We start from the raw sequence: 17992 nt of genomic DNA, 5'->3' as shown, positions 1-17992 counted from the left end.
GAATGAAGTAAAGCAGGCTCTGAGCAGAAAGAGAAGAAGAGAAATGGGGGAAGGGATGGGGTGATTGTCAGAGAAATGGTCGTAGGCCGTCTATCAGGTTCAGCTTGAATGTACTGACTCTTGCCCTCCTGGCAGCTCTACTTGCATGGCTGCCAACGTCTGGTCTTTGAGACCGATGTTTGTAACAGTAAGTTTACAGTATAAGGTGCACGGGACTTCCGTCTTGTGGCTGAACTGATTTATAACGGCGTATAGAATGCAAGGCCTGCATTATGAGGGATGTTCATTCTCACTTATGAGACCTCTAGAAGTTTTAAATCATGATAATTTCTCATATTAATTTTGATAGAGCCGTTTTAGTGAGAGCTGGATGGAGAGGCTGATTTAAAAAAAAAAAAAAAAAAAAAAAAAACTTAAGCCTAATGTTCTGCCACAACCACTCCAACAGCCCAAACAGCATACCTGTCATTCTGCACACCTACACACTCCTTTTTTCACTCAAAGTCTTTCTCTTTCTCATTTGTGCTATCAACTCTTCATCTTTCCGCCTGTTTGCTCTTTTTACCTCAGCCTGTTTTTCATTTATATATTGCTCTCTCCTCCCATTATCTGGGTCATTTAAAGCTAACGCACATGACTGAGGAAAATAAGCATTTTAGGACTTGATGTCAATTTTAGTTTTCATATGATGGAAGCACTCTGTAGGCTAAAGCAGAAGAATAGCATGAACATTTCGGAAAATATACAGTGTGTACTGCTACTCTAGCAAACATTTCAGCGTACACTCTTAAAAATATAGGCTCCACAGAAGAACCATTTTTGAAAGAACAGGTTTTGAAATCCAATTTTAGAAATCCAAAGAACTTTTTCTGCATTTGAAAGGTTCCAATAAAGAACCTTTATTTTTTGAAGTGTAAGCGAAACTGCAAAAAGTAGCTGCTGACATGAAACCGTTGAAACTGAGTATTTTCCTAATTGTTCGATTAGCATCATGATGAACTGCTGTTTTGTGTACACTTGTGTAGTTTAACTGTCATTATCAGTTGCTTCATACATAAGGTGTGAAATTCCAGGGGATTAGCTCAGAAGTTTCACAGTAATATTGTTAAAGTTTTATTTTTAGTGAATTAAGAGGAACAAAGCCTGTGCAGCTGCATTTGGCCGTTGAGTTACAATGATCATCATCACTAGCTGTTCCCACATCCAATGCTTAGTCTAATGAACAATAAGCAATATGAGTGACTACACTAAACAAAAAAAAATAATAAATGACCTTTGGTCATTTGAGCTGTTTCCACCATATTTAAATGCCCAAGACATGCTCTCAAAGTGTCAGAAGAAAAACCCAAGGAGGAAACTACACCGTTTTTCAGGTTTTTTTGTTTTTTGTACATGACGTAATAGTCAACTTTACCTGTATACAATCGGTGTAACATTTCGTCTTAGTTCGTTTTTGGTCACATCTTTCCTCGTAGGCTATTACCTCTACATTCACTTCGCTGCCACCTTGAAGCGGAATTGTTCAGGGGAGGGGGGAAGACAGAGAGAGAAAACCGGTTGGACAGGTAAGGCGTAGAGGCCGGACTGGGTCGGGTTTGTTGTCACCGTTATGTTCAAACGCATGCGCATTGTTACCTGTTTCCTCATGAAAAGTGTACCTGCGCTCTAATCAGCTACTGAAATTCGTTTTGTAGTCCGTCGGCTGAGCAGTTTGGACTATTTACCTGGCACAAACATCACCTCCCATCTTGACAAAGACACCTAGCTGTGTCTTAACCTACTGGACTGGGTGAATTTTTCGAAGAAGACTTCGTAAACTCCGAGTAGCGGAAGACGGCGGAAGGTGTAAGCAGAAGCGGGTAAATGTAGTGGGAAACTCCACGGAAACCTGCACAGGTACAAAAAGTTTGGAGTCCAGAGGTGTGCGTATAGAGCCAAGAACTTGGGTTGGTTTTTCCAAACTGAGGAAAAGCATTTGAAGACGCCATCCAAGAAGGACTTTACAGTTAATGTGTATTTTAAAGCAGTTCCAAAAGTAGGTCGGTGTTTAAAAAAAACTGCTGTTTAATTTTTGAGAGATAGCGGGAAGGACCTCGGGAATAGACCATGCCACGAGCTTTCCTAGTGAAGAAAACGGGAAATTCACCCGGCAAGAGAAACTGGAGCGATCTGCCAGATCATGAACGCGGTGACATTTATATTCCAGGTGAGACGATACAAAAGTAAACACTTTTAGCACACAATCCGGGATAACGGTACGGATGCATCGAATGGCACATTCACTAACACAACAGCTCATTCCCAAGAAAACCTAAGTGATTTTAAGCAACATCCATTTGTGATTTAATAGCTTGTTTTGTGCATTTTGTTTTTAAATGTATTTTTAAAAATGTGCGTAGCTTTTATGGTAGGCTACATTATTTTAAAAGGCTTACAAAACGTACCTAAATTCCACTATTTTTGTGAGTGATTGAACTAAAAATGCTCTTATACAATGAGTTTGTGTGTAAGAGGGCCGTTATTGCTCTTTTAGTTGACCTTCAGACCCAACTGTCTTCCTTATAACATAAAACTCATTGCAACACAGTAAGGTGCCAGTGGCCCACACAAAACATTTATAGTCAAGCACCATATAAGCTTTTTTTTTTTTTCTCGAGGTAAAGGAAACTTTTTAACTGAAAGCTGCTACTGCTAGATTAGGCAGTGTAGATTATATATTAGGTGGTATTTATTTACGTATTCGTATTACAAGCTTATTTTAACTGTTTTTCGAGGTAAACATTTTGGCTATTATTGCGGGTCACCTAACGGAATAGACACAAGTGTTCATTATGAGCCCCTTCTTAAGACTACGGGTCATCATTTTATGATCATCCGCAATGAGATATTATAATGTATTAGTGTCATTTTTAAATATGAACGGTTAATAGTTAAAGACGAATTGTGTGTTGTAGAATTGTGACATTCTAAAAGAATGCGTTCAGATGTTTTTAGTGTTTGTCACCCTGCGTTTTTTTTTTTTTTTTTTTTTTTTGTGTGTGTGCGAAAGTTTAATCCATTTGCATAACAGCCCATTCATAAACTGAACTAACCTGAAACAGAGACATTTATATCACTGATTCACGCAGGTATGTCAGGAGGTTGTTGTACCTGTTCTTTTCGTTGCCATAACGTTTACTGTATAGGCTAATTACTTAAAGCGGTGTTAATCAGTGATTAAATTAATTGTGATAATCTCCCTATACAGCAATGCTGAAAGGCTATGAAAAAGTCTAATTTATCTAATCTTTCTTTCTTTCTTTCTTTTCTTTCTTCTTTTTCTAATCAATGCCGCATCCGTTTTAACGCATCGTGGTTCTTTAGTTTGTCGTCCGTGATATGGTTTTGGGTTAATGTTTACAGCGGTGAAGGAAATAACGGGCTTCGCCGCGCTGTCTCCCTTTTCCCGCTACACCCTTAGCAAACACACATACACACACAGCGAGTGTACCTTTCACCTCACTTTTCGATATCAGCTGAACAAACCCGGAGCACAGGCATTGTTATATATTTATCGACGTCGCCTACCCGTTTTATGACTCTTGTTTTAACCCATTCATTAACTTAGTTTCGTTCTTTTTAATGGTTTTATTCTTCTGCGCCTTCAGCGTGAGGCAAAAACAAACGGTTATACGGGTAAAACTGTCTTTGAAACATAAAAACAACAATAAAAATTTTTGAAAAATCTAAATTAACTACACACTTGCTTTGCATTGCTTCAGTGACTGATAAACCAGTTTAGGTTCAGGCCTGCTGCGCATTTTATATTCAGTAATGAGATCAAATATGTTTTTTATGCATTTAATTAAAATGCTTTTTCACTCATCAACCTACAAATAAAATAATAAAATCTTAATAATATTTATTATATCCTAATAAAGTCAAATCTATTTGTGATATTTAAGATAAAACTGTTGGCTGTCGTTCATCTTCGTGTTATTGTTTGCGGTGTCACTGTCTGTGAAGGGAGGGGTTGGCAAACATGAGGGCAAAGGCAAAAAGAAACAATCACTGCTATGTACTGTCTTTTACGTGTAGCTTGTTAAAACGTAAAAATATATTAATAAAATACAATAAATAACAATATTGTCAATATTGCGTTACTCTCTAAAAAGTGACAAATTACGAATACTTAGTTACTTTTATGGTAAGTAACGTGTTGCATTACCTTTACGTTACTTTTAAAATCTGGGCAGCGCTTGTTATATTTTTAGGAAAAAAGTGAAATGAAAAAGCCTAAGGCTGAAGGAAAACTAAATTCATGTCTGTACAGTTGAATGCAGGAGAAGAAGGTTTAACACTCTTCAGCCATAAAACAAACAGTGAAGCATAAATGTTGGTTAATCTAAAGTGATTTTTGCTTATTGAACTGGATCATCAAAGGTCAGCAGCAAAGGAATTAATTAATAAAATGGAAGTAAATACATTATTTAACATATTTAAACACATTCTAAGTTTGCATTTCACTGTTTTAATTCATTTTAAAATACTGAATCTGTTTTTAAGAGTGACATGAATTAATGCATGTTCACATTTAGTCTAGACGTACAGTAACATCGTGTTCACTCAGTGCACACAACGCCTCTATACTTCTGATTTCCCTCAACATGAGGATAGTAGACTTGTCAGTCAATAAATGGGAAAACAAAGTAACTGGCATTGCTTTGAAAAAGCAACTCGGATATTTTATTGTACATTAAAAAGTAATGTGTTACTTGAAAAAGTAATCTGATTATGTAACACACGTTACTTGTAATGCATTACCCCCAACACTGTTTATAAATCATACAGACATTCTGGTCTTTTCAGCAGTGAAACTACTATAGGCTGTTGTTTTGTTTGTTAATGACCAGTAACCAACCAACTCTACAAGTCTAAGCTTGGATCATATGGTCGTTATGAAATATAGATTGGTGCATGTTACCGTTAGGCATTGCACACATTAGATATTTGCATTATAATTTGCAACCCAGTCGATTGTGCCACACCAGAATCAACAGATTCATTGTTCAGGCTACTAGTATTAGCGTTTTTGATCATCTGAAATCTCCATGCAACCAATGTTTTTTCTCTCCCCCGTGACCTAATAATCTCCTCAGTGGATGCGGCTATGATCGAACGACCTCTCAGGAAAGAACATGATAGTTTACGGGCAAACATTTGTAGATTATCCATCTGATGTATTGTGCTGCGTGGAGGTTTGTATAAAGGGAGCTCGAGCCTGTGCCTCTAGCTCAGCTGGTCTGACTGGTAAAGCAGTAACAGGAGTGGTTTGACTTCAACCCGGCACAATACGCTTACACACTCAGCGCACCAGTCAACCCACCCACTCACACTCGCATTCTCACACACCTGGCCCAGAGGCACAACTGTCCCCCTTAGCCTCGAGAGCCGCATACACACCCAGTTTCTGATTGTCTAGCACTCACATCCTTCATCTTCAGCTATGTAGGATGTAATCCACACTTGTTCACAAAGCTGAGATGTTGTGCAGGAAAGATTTGTACATCTTGCACTTGTCATCATTTGTCTTTAAACAATACTCGGGCTAAATGTGCAAAGCAAATATTGTGGCGACACAGTGAATGATGCAGTTTGTACTTCTAAAATTTGACGCAAGCTTGTTTTCCGTTTCTTCCAGTCTCCATGTCTCCCGTTGCTCTTCGAGAGGAGACGGAAGCAAGTCCGGCGGAGGTGGCGCTGTGCCTGTCCACGCGCAAGGACCACAGCATGTACACGTACAACCAGATGTACACCAATGACCCCGGTGCGGTGGTTCCTGCTGCTGAGCTCCCATCATGCACTGCTCTGGGCCAGAGTCCAGAGACAGAGCACATCCGAAGCACACACGACAATACGTATGTGCGCACTAAAATAAAGGTGAGGCTTCTGGAAAATGTTTACTTTTACTATGTTTATCTAAGATCTAGTTACGGAGGCAATAAGCTCATATTCATCCGCCATTGTGCCACTGTTGGACATAATTGATTTGCGAGTTGCTTGTGTGTGTAGGTTATATTCATATCGCTTTACTAGTCTGAATGTTTACACTACCGCTAATTTCATCTTTATATTTCCCTCTTTGTTTGTTATCTCGCTGCAGGTCACTACAGGTGAGCTTCCCAAAGAGGTTTCACCTATTGTTCCTAGTTTAACTGCAAGTCCACCTGCTTCTATAGTGACACCTTGCTCCCCTCCTGCCGCTAAGTCACCTCCGGCGCAGTCGAGCGGTGGCACTTATGTTTGCCAGGTGTGTCAAAAAGTTTTCCAGTTTCAGCGGATGCTTAACAGACACCTGAAATGTCACAGCGAGCAGAAGAGACACTTGTGTGACTTTTGCGGGAAGGGATTTAACGACACCTTCGATCTCAAAAGGCACGTCCGCACACACACAGGTAAGAGCTTCATCTGTTTGCGGTGAAACGGAAGTAGCCACAAATGAGTGGTTGCTGATTGGATTTTGAGATTTGGATGTTGTAGAGGGGCGGGATTTAAGTGTTTTCACTGGAAGAACAAGTTAAGACACTTTGATTTAAAAAAAAAAAAAGGCAAAAAAAAGTTTATATATATTCAGTCAAAAGTTTTTGAACAGTAAGATTTTAAATGTTTTCGAAAAAGTCTCTTCTACTCACCAAGCCTGCATTTATTTGAAATATTTTTTACTATCTAAAATAACTGTTTTCTATTTGATTATATTTTAAAACGTAATTTATTCCTGTGATCAAAGCTAAATTTTCAGCATCGTTACTCCAGTCTTCAGTGTTACACGATCCTTCAGACATCATTTTGATATGCTGATTTGCTGTTCAAGAAACATTTATTATTATTTTCAATATTTAAAACAGTTGAGTAAATTTTTTTTCAGGATTCTTTGATGATTAAAATAAAAATAATTAGAAGTAAAAGCTTTTGTAACATTATACACTATACAGTTCAAAAGCTTGGAGTCAGTATACTTTTTTTTGGAGAAATTATATAAATTAATTTTTTTTATATAGCAAGGATGCTTTAAATTGATCAAAAGTGACGATAAAGACATTTATAATGTTACAAAAGATTTCTATATCAGATAAATGCTGTTCTTCTGAACTTTCTATTCATCAAAGAAATCTAAAAACATTCTACTCAGTTGTTTTTAACATAATGATTTTTATAACAGCAAATCCGAATATTAGAATGATTTCTGAAGGATCATGTGACTGGAGTAATGATGCTAAAAATTCAACTGAAATCAGGAATAAATTCCTAAAAAATAAAATAAAATAAAATAAAATAAAATTTTTATATATAACTCTTATTTTAAGTAGTAAAAATATTTCTGTACTTTGAAACAAAGAAATGCAGGCTTGGTGAGCAGAAAGACTTCAAAAAAACTTTACTGTTCAAAAACTTGACTGTAGTGTGTGTTAAAACAAAAAATATTATTTAATTTAATATATATTAAAATAAAAATTAAATTAAATTAAATTGTATTTATTTAAATTATTTTTTTAAATTAGAACAAATCAGCATGTAATTTCCTTCTCAATTTGATTTTTTTTTTAATTAGAATAAATAAGTGCTATGTAAAACATCAACTTTTTAACACAAAAATATTCTTCCGTTCATCCTGTAGGAGTTCGTCCATACAAGTGCAATCTCTGTGAGAAGGCCTTCACTCAGCGCTGCTCTCTGGAGTCCCACATGAAGAAGATTCACGGTGTCATGCAACAGTACGCTTACAAGGAGCGCCGCAGCAAGCTGTACGTCTGTGAAGAGTGCGGCCATACGGCTTCAACCCAGGATGCATTGGTGCGCCACCTCCACACCGAACATCCAAACAGTGTCCTCCTACGGGCCAAGGGGGCACGAAGACACTCACCACTGCTGAATGCTATGAGAGATGACACCTCCCAACCTGGTTCTCCTCTCTCTCATAATAGTGATGACACTATAGGGTCAGGAGGAAGGTAGAGCAAGAGAGTTTCCTAAAAAAATATTTTTATATACATAAAGGGATGCAATTAATGTGCATTCTAATGATTTAGAAAATGTAAAAAAGGGAAAGTGAAGTCATGCAAAATGCTTTTAATGGCAGTACGCTGAGATTCAGTTTACACTTTTGCTGCAGAATCAGGCTGTACCTTTCCCTGTGAGACACACAAAAGCAGACGATAACGTCTACGGCATATGGATGCACTACTTCAGTTTACATAATAATATTATTATTATTAAGATAGATGAGATAAAACAACTCAGGAGACATACACGGATGAATGTGACATTCAGTGGTTCCATTTGAACTGTGTGGGACAATGATTTTATGTAGCAATGTTTCAACGCTAAAAAATACTTTTGTGAACTGTGCGGCAGCTGATAGTTACATATCAGTGGTCTCTGAATGTTTGAAAAAGGGATTTTGAAAGAAAACTAATTTTGTGTTGCTGATTTACTACTGTATGTAATATATACTTGCATAAATTTATCATAAAAGATTTATATTTATCCTGGTGTAGTTTTTATATTTTCCTGGGTATGTTTTGCTAGTTTTTATACATTTACTTACATTTTCACATGTAATAGCCTTTCTGTAACACATGTGTTTTTTGGGATGCATTATGTTTTGTACTTTTTATATTCAAAGGCATCATAAATGTGATAACATTTTAATTTCGTGTCACTGTTAGATAAATTAAGTAGGCGCTGTGGCAATCTATAACAACACACCTCCACAATAAATGTTTTGTTGATGGTTTAAAACGAAGTGTGAGTCATTCTCTCAGTATTATTTTAAGAACAAGCAACATATCAGAAACCCAACTACTTACTTAGAACTTAATTATTAATGTTTTACAGTACTTTTTTAATGCATGATTGCATGGACGCAAACAGTTATGGAAGGAGATAAGAACAATAAAGCATTTTAGAATTTGCATGCAAGAGCAAATGAAAAAGACACAGCAGGAGAGAAAGACATTCAGTGGGTGGATGTCGGCGGATTCCAGATCCTTGTTTGGTCTTGTTCATGGAATTCAGTGGCTGTTTCATTGTGGGGCCATCAGGCATTAACGGCTCAAAGGTGCCTATCCCTTTAGAACCGTTATTTTCAACAGCACCAACACATTCAGTACCACCCTTTTAAACGGTAACACTACAAGAATTTCTCGTTTAAACAAACACAAGCTGAAGTGAAATAGAAAATGTACTTAATCGAATCAAAGTTAGATAAGTTAACTATTATCTTTGCATATTACTGCAAAACAGTAAATATCATTTAGCCATAGGCTATTGTGTCTGTGTTTAGTCCAAACAATTGGCATGCAGTATGTCCCTTTTTAACGTTTTGAGCCTTATAAACATGCACCATCAATCCTTGGAGTGGCGCTACTCGTGTATCATCAGACGGAAATGACGTAACTACAATACGTTCGAAAGGACAGGCAGGGAAACGGTGGGCCGCTAAAGGTAAATAAACCACTTCAGACAATATATTAATAGTGATAATTTACATGCATTTTAAAAGATGATCGCTCTAGGATCCGACATAGTTTGTAATCCGATTTTTAGCACATCGGTTGCAAGCAAATAACTAAACGTGCAACTGCATTTAGTTTTTAATGTAAATATATTCATTTTTAGGTTATATAGTTTATTATATAATGAGGTTATGTCAGTTGCATTTCAGATATTTAAGCAACATGAATAATTTTTACTTTCTAGGATGTAAATTGCATCTTCGATGCAAGTATGCCGACGGATCAGGTGTGTTTGGGTCGGAAGCGCCCGGTGCCTTCATGCCCGAATCCTCTATTCTTGGAGTGGTTAACAGAATTGCGAGACAGCGCTAAAGAGAAAGGCCTGAAAACGCAGTATGTGTACCAGAAGGTGATGGTTTTCTTGAATTCAGTTTCGAATGTTGCATTTAACTGACTGTAAACACGTAAATAAACCCAGACTGCAATGCTGTGCTTTCTCACAGGCCATAAACTCCTTGAAAAAATATCCTCTGCCGCTGAAAAACGGTAAGGAGGCGAAGATCCTGCAGAACTTTGGTGACGGGATCTGTAAGATTTTGGACGAGCGACTGCAGAAGCATTATCGGGAAAACGGTGAGGGACTTCAGTGTAGTGCAGACGTTGAATTTCCCTGAAATGTTTAAAGTATCCACAGTTGTTTAACTTGTTGGTGTTATGTTTACAATCTTCTGTTTTGTTCCTGAAAGGTTCTGATGCTCCAATCCACTTGGCTGCTTCTTGCCATAGGAGCAACATGGCTTCCACTAAACAGATGGAAGGACCTCAGAAGGAACCTTCAGGAAACTTGAGTGGACATTCGGTTGGTTTAAAGGGATAGTTCAGCCGAAAATGAAAATTCTGTCATTAATTATTCACCCTCATGTCGTTCCAAACCCATAAGACCTTTGTTCGTCTTCGGACACAAATTAAGATATTTTTGATGAAACCCTTTATAGACAGCAAGGGTAGTAAGGATGTCTTTAAAATAGTTTATGTGACATCAGTGATTCAGATGTAATTTTACAAAGCTACGAGAATACTGTTTTGCATGCAAAAAAAAAACAAAAATAATGACTTTATTCAACAATTGTTCTCCTCTGCGTCACCCTAGTGCTATTTTGGAAAGTATTGTGCTTTCCTCTGCATGTAAACAAGGCATGCACATGGTGCTGTTGACGTAGAACACGTGTGCCCCGTGCTCTGGTTATGTTCAGAGGATAGCATGCAGATGCGCACAAAAACTATTCTCATAGCTTCATAAAATTTCAGTTGAACCACTGATGTCACATAGACTATTTTGTCGATGTTCTTGGTACCTTTCTGGACCTTGACTGTGGAGGGTCAGAGAGCTCTCGGATTTCATCAAAAATAGCTTAATTTGTTTTTTTGTTTTTTTTTTAAGTGTTTGGAATGACATGAGAGTGAGTTATTAATGATAGAATTAAATTTTTTGGGTAAACTAACCCTTTTAAAAAAAAAAAAAAAAACAAGAGTTGCAATTATTTGTTCAATTTAATATTAGAAAACGAATGACTCGTTTTGCAGAAAAAAACACAAAAAGAAGTACGAAAGGAGAAGGGAACTAAGAAAAGGAGGGAGTATGTGCCACAGAAGAGGTCTGGAGGCTACGCTGTGCTGCTCACTTTGTATAGACACACACAGGTAAATAGCACTTGTGCTAAATTACAATTTTACAAAAATAGTGGTGGCACTAATGCACTTTATAAAATGTAAGGGTGTTATTTATTTCTAGATGCCTGGCAGTAAAGGCTTCATGTTTAGGAATGAACTACAAACTGAGGCACAGCCTTTGTGTGAGAAGTCCTTCACAGTGGTAAGGCAAACACGCTTCTACACAAAACTTGCCGAATTTGTCACTTACGTCACAATTTAGTCACTTACCCAGATGTCCGGCCATATTGGCGATACTTGGATGTAAACAACAGTACGGATTGCACAATTAATGTACTACTGAATGCGTTGTTCTGCTAATTTATACGGTCTAAAAAAACTTGTGGACGCTGCTAAATTATATAGAGAAGGGCTTAGTAAGCAGGAAACGGTGCAATATTTTGACAAACTAAAGTTAATAGGTGGTAAAGATACATACAAGCAGTATTATTTAAGATATTAGCCTAATATTTTCGTTATCTGATGGAAGTAAAAACAAACACAAATGTTGTCAAGATTCGTGTCTTGGAAATCCTGGTTCAGTCTGGCCAACCAAGTGCCTTTTGTTCTTCAGTCTTTTACACTCTTCACCTTGATTTGTTTTAACCTTTGGCAGTCTGTAGTGCTTCAAATATTTTTCCTGGTCTGACCGATTAGTACAGCGCAACTCATGACAATAATTGATCATTTTCACTAGCAGTGATCAGCAAAATATTCAGGTTTGGCATTTTTTACGTCCAGTGCTGCCAATATGGCTGATTGATGATGCATCATGAAAACACTCTGTAACCACTGCTTGTATCCTAAGTATGTTGTTTTTCTCTACACATAGCCTGATCTTGGTAGCAAGTACACTGCATGGTCATCGGTAAGCACGCTCATTCAGAAAGATCTTGTGGTAAAGACGCACAATCCTGCCAGGTGAGATGTAAACTGCAATCACAGCCCCAGTGTTCTGTTTTGTTTTGTTTTGTTTTTGTTTTAAGGGCAAGTTCAGTTGCTCTTCATCTGTCTTGTCCATGTTTTATTTCAGGTATTCATTGACCGATCAGGGTCTGGCACTAGCCGAGAAGCTGGATTCAGAAGAGACGGGGATGGCTAAAGAACAGGTGGGGAAAATTAGTGAAGAAGAGGACTCTCAGGATGCACCAGACGTTGTAGATCTGACTTTAGAGGGGGAGGAGGAGGAGGAGGATGAAGAGGAGCAGGAAGAGAAACAGAGTTGGTTGGTAAAATCAAGTTGGCTTTTGCATAAGTGCTGCATATTAACTGTATAAATTATACTTTCATTTGCTAATAGGTCCAGCAAGTCTTCAGAAAGGCCTGCCACAGCTCTTTCTGTAACCCAGCCCAGAGGTCACATCTCTGAATCAGATCCCACAGGAAAATCTCAGACCTTAGAGACGGGGAGAACAGCAATGGGTTGGAATCTTCCACCTGGCTCTTATGACATTGTGTTATGCGTAGACTTCATAGAAACAACAGGGTGAGAGGAAAAGATTTTCTCTAATGTGTTGTTTTATAAAACACAAAATAGTTTATAGAATTATATTACGGTTGTGTTCTCTCTGTAATGCGACAGGGGAAGCAGTGGTCGCAAACAAGAATTGGTTAAAGAATTGCAAAGAAATGGTGTGACCTTTGACATTAGGAAACTGAATGTGGGCGACTTCCTCTGGGTGGCACGTGAGAAAGTGACACCTGTTCCTGGTGAGTCCACTAGCAACTTTAACATCGTTTTACAGAGGTGCTGGACCAGTTACTAACCAGCAGATGGCAGTGTTGCTCTTAGAAGATATGGTTTACTAGGTCAAATGAAGTCATTTTTGTAAAGCATCCCATTTGTCCGAGACAATATTGGAAGGCTCTTCTATTTAAGCTGGCATGTAGTTCTGTTACAATGAAAGCACATAAACTACAAATAATGCCATATGATGTCAGTTTAATATTGTAAATCTTTATTTATTTTTGCTTTTTAATGTTCACCCAAAAAATTAAAATTAGCTGAAAATTTACTCACCCTCAGGCCGTCCAAGATGTAGATGAGTTTGTTTCTTCATTGGAACAAATTGGATTTTTGTGATAATTTTTCTTGGATGTTTAAATTCTCAGTATGACGGCACCCATTCACTGCAGATGATTCATCGGTGAGCAAGTAATGATCAATTTCTCCAGATCTGTTCCATTGAAGAAACAAACTCATTTATATCTAAGATGAGAGTGGTTAAATTAAGCAAATTTCAGGAATTTTCTCCATATAATGGACTGATTTGGTGCCCCGAGTTTGAACTTCCAAAATGCAGTTTAAATGCAGCTTCCCAAATGCAGTTGTAAACGATCCCAGCCAAGGAGGGAGGGTCTTATCTAGTGAAACGATTGGTTATTTTCATAAAAGTAATACAATTTATATACTTTTTAATGTCAAACGCTCGTCTTACCCTTCTTACTCAACTTGCGCTCCCTGAACTCTGTGTATTCTAGCTCAAGACAGTTAGGTTATGTTGAAAAACTCCAAACGTATTTTCTCCCTCAACTTCAAAATCGTCCTATATCGCTGTTTAACCTTTTTTGTTAAGGGTGTTTGATCATCTTTGCATGTTCACTTTGCAAAGACTGGGTCGGTACTTCTGCAGTCATGTAGGATGATTTTTCAATCATTTTTGAAGTTGAGGAAGAAAATACGATTGGATATTTTTAACATACCCTAACTGTCTTGAGTCAGAATACACAGAGTTCAGGGAGAGTAAGACAAGGTGAGCGTTTGAGATTAAAAAGTATTTAAATTTTATCTTTTAAAATGAAAATAACCGATCGTTTCGCTAGATAAGACCCTTCTTCCTCAGGTGGGATTGTGTACAACTGCATTTGTGATCGTTTGAAGCTGCATTTAAACTACATTTGTAAGTTCAAACTCGGGGCACCATATCAGTCCATTATATGGAGAAAAATCCTGAAATGTTTTCCTCAAAAAACACAATTTCTTTACAATTGAAGAAAGAAAGACATAAATATATCTTGGATGACAAGGGGGTGAGTACATTATCTGTAAATTGTTGTTCTGGAAGTGGACTTCTCCTTTAATATGTTAAATACACTAAGTTTTGCTGAAATTATAAAGTTTCCACATGTATAAACTCCAACAAACAGCTGTGTCCTCCTTCAGGACAGCTGCGTCCACCTGTGGGAAAAGAACTGGTGCTTGATTACATAATTGAGAGGAAGAGGATGGATGATCTGTGTGGAAGCATCATAGATGGACGCTTCAGAGAGCAGAAGGTTTGAACCATGACCAAAAAGAAAGTTATAAAAATAAACTTTGAATTAGGGCTCCACGAGATGCTTTCAGATAGAGCAGCATTTACTACACAGAGCTGTAGTTCAATGAGAAGCTCCACAAAACCACGCAGACGATATTGTGAAGCTTGTGCAGCTTGTCAGTGAACTACGGCTCTGTGTGGTAAACGCTGCTCTATCTGAAAGCACGCATGTGATGGACATTTACTACTGGTTACACAACTGGCTTTACTGACAAGATGCGCTTTGGATATCACATTTGATTTATCATGCAGCCTTACCTTGAATCCCATTTTTCCCTATAACCTGCTCTGCTTTCTATATATAATGAAAACATTAGTGACCTAATTTGTGAGAGATTTATTTTCCTGTTTATTTTATTTTTTTTCTAGTTTCGACTTAAGAGGTGTGGTCTGCGTAAGCCCATTTATCTTGTGGAGGAGTGCGGATCAGCGGCTGCTCATCTTAGTTTACCTGAGAGTACATTACAACAAGCTATAGTCAATACGCAGGTATACAGCAGGCCGTACAGACATAGTGCAATAATGGATAATGATGATGATGTGATTGTATAAGTGTGTACTTCACAGGTGGTTGATGGCTTCTTTGTGAAGCGTGTACAGGATGTGAAAGAGTCTGCTGCTTACCTCACCATCATGACCAGATACCTCCAGAAACTCTACCAGGTGTGTTTTTTCAAAGCCAAATCAGTGCAGCATGTGTAAATCATGTCTTTAAATATTCCTTCATTTATTTCCATTGAGACTTTTTTTTTTTTTTCATCCACAGAATTGTACATTATTCTGTCGCTCCAGAGAACTGGAGGGTGATGGAGAAGATGAGAGCGAGCAAACGGCAAACCTCTCCTGTTCTCTCATGGCCTTCACAGAATTTAACTATGGGGCTATTAAGAACAAGGTAATGTGAAAACAAATCATTGGAGATTTGAGAAAGTAGGGTTGCAGTGATATTAAAATTATGTTCGAATTTTTTTTTTTTTTTTTTTTTTTCCCCTTCTTAAATTCTACTGTTATTTCTAATCAAGATCTCTGATTCGTACAAACAGTGCCAGACAGTACGGGAAGTATTTGCACGACAGCTTATGCAGATCAGTGGAGTCTCTGGTGATAAAGCAGCCGCTGTTCTTGAACACTACAGCACAGTCAGCAGGTGTGACTCACTCACTGCTATTGCAGAAACACTCACTCATTAAAACTAATTTACATTCCACTATCACAGACACTCGCTCATTAAATTACTGTGTACCATCCTGCTATCAGAGACAGACACTCATTAATTCACTCATTTATATTCCACTATCACAGACTCACAGTATGAAATTGAAATGATTGCATTTCATAGCAATTGCTGGTAACACACATGGTTGACATGTCGTAGCCATGTCATTTTACCTATTGCAGAGGATGTGTTAAATTGGACGTGAGGCCTTGATATTAGAGGTACTACCATAAGGAAAGCCAAATTTTGACCAGGTGGATTTCTAATTAATTCATATGCATCCATGCTCTCGCTTTATTCACAGTAAGATTAGAAACTATAATGCGTAAGCATGCAAAAAAAAAGGCCCATGTGCATGTGAGTATTTTCTGTAGGGCACAAAAAAGTTTGCACATGCAACATTTATTTATTTATTTATTTATTTATTTTTATTTTTTTAATTGTAGGGGCTTCGTGAAAATCAATGATACAAAAAAAAATATTTACAGATGACTGTACTACATACCAAATATAAAGTCGAAAATAATGCTGTATGAACCATTCATGTTAAATATGGTTTTAAAATCTACTTAGATGTTTGGAAATTTGAACCTGGAATAGTATGGCATTTTGAAATGGAAAATGTGTAGGAACCCTGTTATTGGTTCACCTGATTTTTTTTAAAATCTTTTTTCATTATTTTTCTAGTTTATTGCAAGCGTACAATCAGTGCTCCAGTGAAACAGAAAAAGAGAAGCTTCTTTCATCTATCAAATATGGAAAACTGAAAAGGTTTGTTTTATTTGTACTGATTGTAAATATTCTAGTATCTAATTCTCTCTCTCTCTCTCTCTCTCTCCCTCTCTCTCTAAATAATTCATTTTTACATTAATATAATATATTGGCTTTGCTTGCTTATCTGCTATGAATAATTCTAAAAATATAAAAATTATTATATATATATATATATATATATATTAATATATTAATATATTATTAGGGATGCAACAATACAATTTGTCCACGGTTCAATATGTACCTCAGTTTTTTAACACAGTGTGTGTTTTTGTGGGGTTTCTTTGCATCTAATTAACAAAATACTCCTGTAAAACCTGTAAACCTCTGTACACTGGAAAAAGCGTGGATTATTATATGTCTGCTTAATATTTCTTTATATATATGCATATATATATATATATATATATATGTATATGTATATATATATGTGTATGTATGTGTATGAAGAGTTCAGATGCAAAACCAGCTAAATCTATCTGATGTCTTTCTTTAAAAATGCCTTTTTATCAGGCTCAGATGTATAGGTTTCTATGTAAGTACCAGTACTTCTGATTGGGCTGAGGCTGGTATTTTAGCGAGTTTGAAGAAAAGGTATTTGATGGACTTATATGTTTCGAGAGCATTCACTCAGTATCATTATCTCATTTTTGACCAAGATGGCTTTTAGCTGGTTTTGCATCTGAACTCTTCATATATAGACAGACATATCAGTTCAAACGTTTGTGTTCAGGATGTTGGGTTAAGATATTTTTAGAGAATTCTTTTAAAGAAAATATTTTCAAGGATAAGTATTTTATAGAAGTTAATACTTCTGTTCAGTAAAGATGCAATAAATTAAAAGTTACTGTAAAGATATATTTTAAGTAAATGCTGTTTATCTGAACATCTGTTTATCTTAAATGCTCTTTATCTATTTATCCAAGAATCCTAGAAAAATGCATTACGATTTCCACAAAATAATATAAATAAGCAATGTTTCTTGAGCATGAAGTCTCATATTAAAATGATTTATGACGGATGATGTGGCACTGAAGAGTGGAGCAATGATGAAAAAACAGCTAAACATCACAGAAATAAAGAATAATTTTAAATATTAAAATAGAAAAGTTATTTTTAAATTGTTATATTATTTCACAATATGACTGGGTTCAGTGTATTTTTGATCAAATCATTTTTTTAATTGCAGGAATCTTGGACCAGCCTTGAGCCGCACTATCTATCAGCTTTACTGTACAAAAGGACCTCTATCATAGGCTTTCACCTTATTACGTGGTGCACTTCAGTTTAATCATTGTATTTTCTTTTTTTCTGTACATTTGTTGACCCTCAAATAATGTCTAAAGTAATAAAGATATAAATTACAGTTTCTCTAACTTGCTGTCTGTGTGTTTCTCTCACCCCTCTGGAGTATTTCAGTTCAATTCTATGCTTCCAAACAAAAACTGCAAACTTGCTGTGCCTAAGCGTTAAGCACTGAA

At 36.8% G+C, this 17992-nt stretch overlaps 2 protein-coding genes across 2 annotated transcripts; both read left to right on the top strand.

Annotated features, from left to right (window-relative positions):
- The first annotated feature begins 1648 nt into the window (after positions 1–1648).
- On the top strand, positions 1649–8758 carry ovol1a (ovo-like zinc finger 1a). The gene is made up of 4 exons (XM_051114034.1): positions 1649–2206; positions 5681–5919; positions 6143–6434; positions 7655–8758. The coding sequence occupies exons 1-4, from the start codon at positions 2107–2109 to the stop codon at positions 7990–7992; spliced, it is 969 nt and encodes a 322-aa protein (XP_050969991.1). The 5' UTR covers positions 1649–2106; the 3' UTR covers positions 7993–8758.
- Positions 8759–9400: 642 nt separating this feature from the next.
- On the top strand, positions 9401–17887 carry mus81 (MUS81 structure-specific endonuclease subunit). Its single transcript, XM_051115932.1, has 17 exons — positions 9401–9483; positions 9739–9903; positions 9998–10127; positions 10241–10353; positions 11079–11195; positions 11287–11367; positions 12037–12125; positions 12238–12429; positions 12505–12690; positions 12787–12914; positions 14368–14480; positions 14891–15010; positions 15089–15184; positions 15288–15416; positions 15565–15668; positions 16425–16508; positions 17701–17887. Exons 2-17 carry the CDS (start codon positions 9766–9768, stop codon positions 17765–17767), a joined length of 1887 nt encoding a protein of 628 aa, XP_050971889.1. The 5' UTR covers positions 9401–9483; positions 9739–9765; the 3' UTR covers positions 17768–17887.
- Positions 17888–17992: the final 105 nt, after the last annotated feature.

This window comes from Labeo rohita, chromosome 7 (assembly GCF_022985175.1).
Source record: "Labeo rohita strain BAU-BD-2019 chromosome 7, IGBB_LRoh.1.0, whole genome shotgun sequence".
In the NCBI taxonomy this organism is placed as follows: domain Eukaryota; kingdom Metazoa; phylum Chordata; class Actinopteri; order Cypriniformes; family Cyprinidae; genus Labeo; species Labeo rohita.
Note: the sequence above shows the minus strand (reverse complement) of the source record. Positions and strands in the feature narration are given on the sequence as shown.

Coding starts and splice junctions, on each gene's coding strand:
- ovol1a (XM_051114034.1), top strand. CDS start 2,107: ATGCCACGAGCTTTCCTAGTGAAGAAAACGGGAAATTCACCCGGCAAG. Junction 5,920..6,142: donor ATGTGCGCACTAAAATAAAG/GTGAGGCTTCTG, acceptor ATCTCGCTGCAG/GTCACTACAGGTGAGCTTCC. Junction 6,435..7,654: donor GCACGTCCGCACACACACAG/GTAAGAGCTTCA, acceptor TTCATCCTGTAG/GAGTTCGTCCATACAAGTGC.
- mus81 (XM_051115932.1), top strand. CDS start 9,766: ATGCCGACGGATCAGGTGTGTTTGGGTCGGAAGCGCCCGGTGCCTTCA. Junction 12,430..12,504: donor CAGGAAGAGAAACAGAGTTG/GTTGGTAAAATC, acceptor ATTTGCTAATAG/GTCCAGCAAGTCTTCAGAAA. Junction 12,915..14,367: donor GAAAGTGACACCTGTTCCTG/GTGAGTCCACTA, acceptor GTCCTCCTTCAG/GACAGCTGCGTCCACCTGTG.